Raw genomic sequence first — 9309 nt, forward strand, 5'->3', positions numbered from 1 at the left:
TATATAAGTAAGAAAGTATGTCATTCTGGAAGCCTTTTGGGGACACTGAAACTATTCCCAGAGAAAGTCAGAAAGGACAGACCTAAAGGAAACTGATTTGTTGAGCCCTGCCTGAAGTCAGCCCTACTGCTAGATGCTTCAGTTACGTGAGCCTTCGTTTATTACACCAGTTTGGATTGGACTTTTTCTTATTTACAAGCAAAAGCATGCTTTTACAGAGGCTTCTCTGTGTTCAGGAGAATGACTTGCCCAGGACCACCCACCTAAAGGCTGAGTTTTTTGGTGCACAAAGTTAGAGTACAGGAAAGATGAAGTCCTGGGCAGTGAGTGGAGTCCTGAGGAAGACAAGTGGGGGTCAGTGGTGGAGGGAAAAAGGAATATGTTCCAGTTTAGGCAGGAACCAAGAGCTAAGAAAGAAGGATGCATTTGCAAGATAGCTTTTCTTTTTGGGGGGCAGTGGGGTGTCATGGGAAAATCAAGGTGCAGATATTGGGGAAAGTACCAGACTGGTGAGAGCTTGGAAAACCAACCAAATAAATGTAAACAACATGGTCGTCAAAAGGAAGTCAGTGTTTAAGCAACAAAGTGTTATGAAATGCTTTAGAAAGAACCTTGGAGTAAGGATGGAGCCAGTTGAGAACAGAGCCCAGGAAGCCACTGTTCGTGGAGACTGTTAGTGACCTAGACATGATGTGACAGGAGTGGAAGAGGAAAATGGTATAATGCCAAATATGTACTAACAATACCTACCTGATTTGAGGATCTTTGCTGGGTGCTGGGAATATAGGATGGAAAATACTGGACCCTAGATTTAAAAAGTTTACAGTCTGCTGAGGAAGACAGAGATAGGTGTGTGATGTGGCATTAAAGATAACAGGATAGGAATTGCAAGGAAATATGTATATTAAACAAAGGAACAAGTAATGGGTGAGGTAGGGAGAATTCACAGAGGAATGACAGTGAAGATGAGTGACAGTGTATAGGAAGTCCTGGCTTGGCTTCATGACAGAGGGACCTGGGAGTTAAGGGAGAAGGAAGAGCAGAATCTAGCCATGGGAACAGAAATAGAGACATTTTGAAGGCAGACTCCAAGGTGGGGCAGTGACTATCCTTCCAAGGGGTGAAGGAAAAGCCTGTCACCTGCATGTTTTTTGGTCTAGAGAACCTGGTCAGTGGTGATGCTATAAACAAAACAGGAGAAGGATGATAATAATAAATAAGTTATAAATACTTATGTATTAGGCACTGTTAATCCTTATAATAAACATAGTGGGTAGTTGTGGTGACTATTATGCTCATTCTGTGATGAAGAACCAAGGCCCAGAGAGCAGGCAGCAGAGTCATACTTTGAGCAGAGGCAGTTTGATTCCAGAGCCTGCTCTCTTATTCTCTACACTAAGCTGCCTGAGGAAGTCTTCTGCATGCAGGAAAAAGGTGACTGAAATAATTTCAAATGACAATAAGGTTTGTCAGTTACCTTTGTTTCAGCCCTGAGACACTTTCCCATAATGACATGGGTAAGATACAAATTTCTTGTTAACCCCAAATAATAAAAACCACCAAACTTTGACAAATCAAGTGACAAATCATTGTGATTGCTTAGCACGAAGTGTCTGCAAAGTGCATTACAGTTATTGAGCAGTCAGTAGTTGTACTTCAGAATGCTTTTATGAGTGCCTTACGCTGAGACTGGCTAAATGTGTGAAAAGGGCAAGGTGAGAGGTACAGACAAACCTGGGGACTTCTACTCCCCTAAATTTCTTGAAAGAAATCCCCAAAGCTTAAGCATCATCTCAATATATGAATAATGTTTAGTACATCTGAAACCCAAGTAAGGAACATCCAGTATGGGTTAGCCTTTGAGCTATTGTCTGCCTCATAGAAATGATATTTAGGAAAACTATTGAATGGTTCTGTAAGAGACCCATTTTGTGCAGTTACTTGGTTCTGTTTGGAAACACTGAATCAAATGATTCTAAAGGTGGGGTCAGTGTGGCGGCGGTTGGTGGTAGCCATCATGGAGGAACCTTTTCCAGGGTTATTCTCAGTCTCAGTCTTATCAGGATACAGAAGAGAATGCAGGTAATTAATATACTTGATTGCAGCTCTGAGGGTTTCCACTTTGCTGAGCCGCTTCTCCAAGTACTCCTCTGGCAGATGATGTCGGAGCTGGGCATAGCCTTCATTGACACATTTCACTCGCTGCCTTTCCCGCTCATTCCTTTTCCTGATAAAGGCTGGCCCGTAGGAATATTCACACCTTCTATAATTTGGATAAGGCATTGGGAAAGAGAAGGGACATGGTTCACCATAATTTTCCATGATTAAGGCATCACTGGAAAAAGGCAGCAATTGCAGGTCTTCGGAGTAAGGGGATGGCCCCGGGGCCTCTGGGTACAGGTGGAAAGTGACCATGGGGTCCAGATAGAAGGATCTGGGCAGTGGCAAGTGGGCAGAATCAGAGAAAACAGGCAGTTTTTCTGGCAGATTAGAGTAGCTTCTATTGTCCATCATTTCCTCTTTAGCCTGAAAACATAACCAAGTTAATTAATTTGGCTAGCTCAAAAGAGAGCAGGTATCATCGACTTTATCAGAGATCAATGTTTTAAAGACTTTTCTGCTTTGATGAACAGCTTCTGAGCTCATTCGAAAAATTAGATGGGATTACAGTATTCTGTGGATGGCAAGAGACTGGATTTTTAAAATTTGGTGTGATTGTTCTCTGTCCCCAGAGCAAATACAGGTACCAGTTACACAACAGAAAAGACAGACAAACCAGGTTGGAAGACAGTGACGAACTCAGAAAGCAGTTTTGTCAAATGCTACTGTTGGATGTCACATAACAATGGCAAATGAGGTACAGGAGCAATCACCATTGTGTATACATGTTAGCATTCAGCTCTTTTTGATTGGCTAAAATCCTGATACACACAGACTGTGAAATCGCTTTTAGAATGGGGAAAACATCTCAAGTCAAAGCTGTCAATGAATTTTTTTTCTGCTTGTTAAGAGACAGGATTTTTGATGGTATACAGCAACAGCACTAGTAACACTGAATCACTTTGTGAGCAGGCCATTCCATTCCACATCTCTTTCAATCCTTGTGATTACAAAGATACAGCTTCAGGCTGGTAAGACTGTGTCTCCCACTACCAGCATGCTTTCTGTCCTCCTCAGATGGGAGCCTTGAATAAGCAATAATAGGCAGCTATTAGGTAATATTTTCCTGTTCATTTCAATTTATTGTGAATTATATTGATTTCCCATTTACAATAGTGATACAGGGTTTCTTTTAAAAATAAATCTGCTTAAGTAAAAAATGTGAATTGATTTAAAGAAAAACAGAAAGTAATAGTACAGGTGGAATGCAGATAATGAAGACTGTGAAGACATATGCAAATAACTGAAGTTTGGGAAACACTGAAATACCACAATGTTCAAATACATGTTGGAGACATTACAAACAAGTTATGATCATGCAGCCTCACAGGCATAACCTTCTTAAATAATACTTGATATGCCAGGGGGTAAAGCTGAAGATAAAAATAAGAAAGGAGTCATTTGCTCTTAAAAATTCACTATCAGATTCCTTTAAATGAGAAACTCCCCTAATACATTTAAAATGTAATCAATTTGTGTATTTTTATTTACATGGAACTTTAAATATATTGAGCAGAGTACATCTGTATTTAGGGTTTTGTATTTTTCATGCAACATAAGGATAAAGTATTATATCCCAAAGGTCCCACATGAACACATTCCCTCTTTCCAAATAGGTCTGCATACATCTCATTTATTAAACCACCTTTAACTATATATAATAATATAGCCACAACAGACTTGACAAGGATATTACAGTTTTATCTTTTAACTAGGAGGCAGGATGTGCTGTTAGAAAAGAGCATTTTTCTTTCAGTTATAACACCCTCCAGTTTCAATCTTGGCTTTTCCTTGTCCTAGCTGTGTGTCCTCAGGCAAATTTCTTAACCTCTCTGAGCTTCAGTTTTTTCCTATGGCCAACTGAGATACTAACTAATCCACATTGATTGTGAGGATTAAGTGAAAAAGTAATGAGGATTAATGTACCAGACATTGATTCTTTTCCTTTCCTTTCTTAACAGATGAATACTTGTGTAGCATCCCTTTCTAAACTACACCTTACAGAAAACCTGGCTTATATTTTCCTTAAACACTGGAAAATCAAACATCCTACCCAAAGCATATTTGTTGAGACATAAAGAACATACCCAACATGGAAAAGGGAAAAGCCACATGAAATCTAACTGTGGGCCTCTGGATGAGAAAGAAATCTGGTTTTCTTTTAACTTCTCAGGGGTTGCTTTTTCTACATCTTTAGGAGTGAGGAGTTGTTTTTTATGCTTGGCATATGCAAAGAAAGGAGGTGGCCTGCCCACCCCTTGAAAAAACAGCCCTAATGTTTATGGGCAAGAGTAGATAATGTTGTCACTTGCTTCTCTACCAAAACATAGAAAACATTCTGCAGGATGCACTATGTAATGGATGGAACAGCCTCTAAGCACCAGAATTCAAGTTCAGTTAAAGTGTATTACAAGTCTTGTGAAAAAGCCTATCGTATGTAGCATGGCTACTGAAAGAATGGCTATTTGGAAACAGGAAGGGCAGTAGGAGATGGGGGACAGGGAACAGGGTGGGTGGAAGAGGTGAGGAGTGGGAAGGGTCATAATAAGTCATGGCGAAACAGCCTGGAAAAGGAGTGAATGCCAGGAAAAACCCTTCCTAATAGGGGGGCAGGGGTGAGGGGATGAGATAAGTGCAATAGGTCCAATGAAAAATCAAAACAAAGGAACAGGAAAAGAAAGATTCCAAATTACTGACCAAATAGCCTAAAATAACTAATATAGAACAAAAAAATCTCTGTAAGTTTAAAAACTAGCCAAGATTCTGTCACAAAGAAAAAGCTGCTGAGAGAAAAGAGTTAGGAAATTCCCGGCCCAGGAATTCTAGAGGATAAGAGATAAAGAACATGTATGGCAGAAGCTACAAAATGACCACACGATTGGTGTGGGGCCTGTATTTGTACAATTCTGAGAACAACAGAACCTTACTTCTTCTAACTACAGCTAACAAGCCAGAACTGATACAGCAGGGTACCAAAACACAGAGCTGATGTCATAAAGCCAATTTCACATAAGAATTCTTTGGTTATGGTTTTACCCAGATTATTTTAATAATATCTTAAATCTTGACCCAAATGAAATTTGACTAATTTGCACATGCCACAGGTAATTACAAATTTCTAGATTATAACAAAACTGTGAAGTTTTGGTGTCTCTAGAGACACACTGATGAGATGCTTTTTCTCTTGAGCATTTCCAAAAAGTTGACCTATCATTGTAGTAGCATTTAAATATGGTCATCTTTTATTCAAAGAAAATTTAACCACAGAGAGAGAGGATGAAAAATGCAACACTGAAGATCAAGATAGAAAGCTTAGTGGAGGCTGAACATGTTGGTGGAAATTGAGTACAAGTTTTTAAAAGAAAGCAGCACAGATTATTAATGCTGGGGCTCCACAGTTCCAGATACACACATGCACCTATCAAATGCACCTATTTGGGGAGAATCTCAGACTTGTCTTAGAGATATTCTGGGAAATGAAGGATGAAGTCTTAATGATAAAATCCTAAGGGCTCCTGGATGCTCTGTTCAGCATAAAATCTTCAACTTTTCAGAAATATTAAAAATATCTAGCATGTAAAAAACAAAAAGTTACAATTGCACATATGATTGAATCATGGAATGCTGGGGATGAAGATCATGAGAAACCCCTAAGACTGCACAGGCAGTAGCAGAGAGGTGGCAGAACCTAGGTCTCCTGACTTCCAAATCAAAACCCTTTCCATGCCTCCAGATGGCTTAATCACCAGCAAAATATGCATCTTCAACATACAGTTATAGTTGACAGTTTAAGATGATGGAGTAGTCGGGTAGCTGACAAAATTCATCATTTATCCACTATGCCCAGGGATTTTCTTAAAAACTATGTTGTTCTGCCATAGGCCACTCTGGAGAAGAGTCTCTTACCTGAGTTTTGTCACCAAGATGCTATATTTTGGGCTCTGTTGGACTTAACCTGATTTATAGGTGATCATTTAGTAACAACATGCAAAGTAGCTTACAGTTAAACAGAACTGCCCAGTTCTGGTTTAGATGTTTTTTTTCTACCTAATATGTAGATATGACAACACATAGCAATACTAAATAGAAAGGTTTGCTTACAAAACTGAACGCTTGTAACAAATTCTTCTGTAAAAAGAATGACACACCCCACCACCATCTGGGTTATATGATTTACATCAAAATTATTTATCAAAAATGTTCTGAAGAATTTTATTGTTAACAATCATTTGATCAATAAATATGAGAGATGCCCTCTCAAAAAAAAAGTGTTCTGAAGAAATAGTCTCATACTGTACAAATATTGGTCAATATTCTCTCAGAGATTAAGGCCACAGCCAGGAAGGTTAATATGAACCTAGATTTTATTAAAGTATCTATTAAATTTTTTCCCTTTTGAATAGCTTTTATTTTGTAGACCAATTTTAGGTGCACAGGAAAATTGAGCAGAAAGTAGAGGCTTCCCATGTACACTCCTTCCCCTATACACAGACATCTTCCCCACTACCAACATCCTGCCCCAGAGTGATACCGATGAACTGATACTGACACGTCATTATCACTCAAAGTCCATAGTTCACATTAGGGTTCATGTCTGGCATACATTCTATGGGTTTTGGCAAATGTACAGCATATATCCATCATTAAAGTATTATACAGAATGGTCTTCCTGCTCTAAAATGTCTGTGCTCCACCTATTCACCCATCCTTTCCCCCAATATCTGCAACCATTGATTTTTTTAATGCCTCCACAGTTTTGCCTTTTCCAGAATGTCATATACTTGGAATCTTACAGTATGTAGGCTTCTCAGATTGACTTCTTTTTCTTAGTAATGTTTGTTTCATCCATGTATTTTTATGTCATGATAACTCATTTCTTTTTAGTGTTGAAAAAATTCCATTGTCTGGATGTACCATGGTTTACTTATCCATTCACCTACTGAAGGGTATCTTGGTTGCTTCCCAGTTTTGGCAATAATGAATAAAGCTGCTATATCCATGTGCAGGTTTTGTGTAGACAAAAGAAGTCAACTCATTTAGGTAAATACCAAGGAGTGTAACAGCTGGATCATATAGTTAGGTGAATGTTTAGTTTTATAGGAAATGCTAAACTTTTTTCCAAAGTGTCTGTACCATTTTGCATTCTCACCAGCAATAAATAAGAGTTCCTGTTGCTCCACATCCATGTCAGCATTTGGTATTATCAGTATTCTGGATTTTGGCCATTCTAATAAGTGTATAGTGGTATCTTGCTGTTGTTAATTATTTTTCCCTAATGACATATGATGTGGAGCATTTTTGGTTTGCTGATTTGCTGTCTACTTTGGTGAAGTGTCTGTTCAGGTCTTTGGGCCTTTTTAATCAGATTGTCTGAGTTCTAAGAGTTCTTTGTATATTTTGGATAATGGTACTTTACCAGATGTCTTGCAAATATTTTCTCCAAGCCTGTGCCTTGTCTAGTTCTCCTGACAGTGTCTTTCACAGAGCAGAAGTTTTTAATTTTAACGAAATACAGCTTATCAATTATCATGAGTCGTGATTTTGGGGTTGCACCTAAAAGTCACCAAACCAAAGGAAATTTATATTTTCTCCTATGTTATCTCCTAGGAGTTTTATAGTTTTGTTTTACATTTATATACTGAGTTGATTTTTGGGAATTTAAGATCTGTGTTTAGCTTCAATTTTTTTTTTTTTGCATGTGAATGTCCAGTTGTTCCAGTGCTATTTGTTTAAAAGACTTTTCTCTGTTGTATTGACTTTGTTCCTTTGTCAAGTATCAGTTGACTGCATTTGTGTGGCTCTATTTCTGGGCTCTCTCTATTGATCTACTTGTGTGTCCTTTTGCCAATACCAGATGACAGTGACTTCATTTCTGTGACCTTATAATAAGTCTTATATAGATATCTTCAATCCTCCAACTTTGTTCTTTTCCATTAATATGTATTGGCTTTTCTAGGTCTTTTGCCTCTCCATCTAAGCCTTAGTTTGTTGATCCCACAAAATAACTTGCTGGGATCTTGACTGGGATTGTGTTGAATATACAGAACAAACTGGAAAGAACTAACATCTTGACAATATTGAGTCTTCCTATTCATTGACATGGAAGACTACCTCAACATTTATTTAGTTCTTCAACTTGTTTAATCAGTTTTGTAGTTTTCCTTATGCATATTTTAATATTTTGCTAGGTTTATACCTATTAAACTTATTGGGAGTGCTAATGTAAATGGTATTGTGTTTTAAATTTCATTTGTTCATCGCTAGTATATAGAAAAGCAATTGACTTTTGTATATTAACCTTCTATCCTGCAACCTTCTATAATCATTTATTAGTTCCAGGAGGTTGTGTGTGTCAATTCTTTTGGATTTTCCACGTAAATGATCATGTCATCTGTAAAAAGTGTTTCATTTCTTCCTTCCCAATATGTGTTATTTCTTTTCCTTGTCTTCTTTCATTAGCTAGGATTTGCAAAATGATGTTGATAAGGAGTGGTGAGAAGGGACATCCCTGCTTTGTTCCTCCTCTTAGCAGGAAAGCTTCCAGTTTCTCACCATTAAGTATGTTAGCTGTAGATTCTTATAGATATTATTTATCAAGTTGAGGAATTTCTCCTCTGTTCTCAGTATACTGACAGTTTGTAAAATGAATGGGTATTGGATTTTGTTAAATGCTTAGAAAAAGCATCATTTGATAGAATCATGTCATTTTTCTTTAGCCTGCTGGTGTGATGGATTTCATTAATTGATTATGAATGTTCAACCAGCCTTGCATACCTAAGATAAATTCCACTTGGTTGTATTGAACTTACATCTTTTAATACTAACAAAAAAATCAATAATTTTAGGTTAGGTTTGTGGAATTTCTAAAAAAATCATTTTTCACTAACCAAATTTACTAACAGCTTCCCAAACTTCATCCTTATGAATTTAATTATTTTCTAATTTTTGCCAAGAATTTCTTAGAACACATTTTAAGTCTCTCAATTTTCAAAATGAAATGTGTATACTTTCAGAGACCTATCTAAGTGCCCATATATTCTGTCTACACACACACTCACACACACAAACACACACAGATAATGTAGTACTACTGTTTTATGATTAGACTTGTGTAACACAGTGGTCTTACAACAGGGTACAAAATATCTT

General features: G+C 37.6%; 1 protein-coding gene across 1 annotated transcript; it reads right to left on the minus strand.

Moving 5' to 3' along the window:
• Positions 1 to 1964: 1964 nt before the first annotated feature.
• On the minus strand, positions 1965 to 6096 carry ASCL3 (achaete-scute family bHLH transcription factor 3). The gene is made up of 2 exons (XM_017648434.3): positions 6067 to 6096; positions 1965 to 2526 (listed from the first exon to the last, which is right to left on the minus strand). Exon 2 carries the CDS (start codon positions 2512 to 2514, stop codon positions 1966 to 1968), a length of 549 nt encoding a protein of 182 aa, XP_017503923.3. The 5' UTR covers positions 2515 to 2526; positions 6067 to 6096; the 3' UTR covers position 1965.
• Between the last annotated feature and the right edge of the window lie 3213 nt (positions 6097 to 9309).

Source organism: Manis javanica, chromosome 11 (genome assembly GCF_040802235.1).
Source record: "Manis javanica isolate MJ-LG chromosome 11, MJ_LKY, whole genome shotgun sequence".
In the NCBI taxonomy this organism is placed as follows: Eukaryota; Metazoa; Chordata; class Mammalia; order Pholidota; family Manidae; genus Manis; species Manis javanica.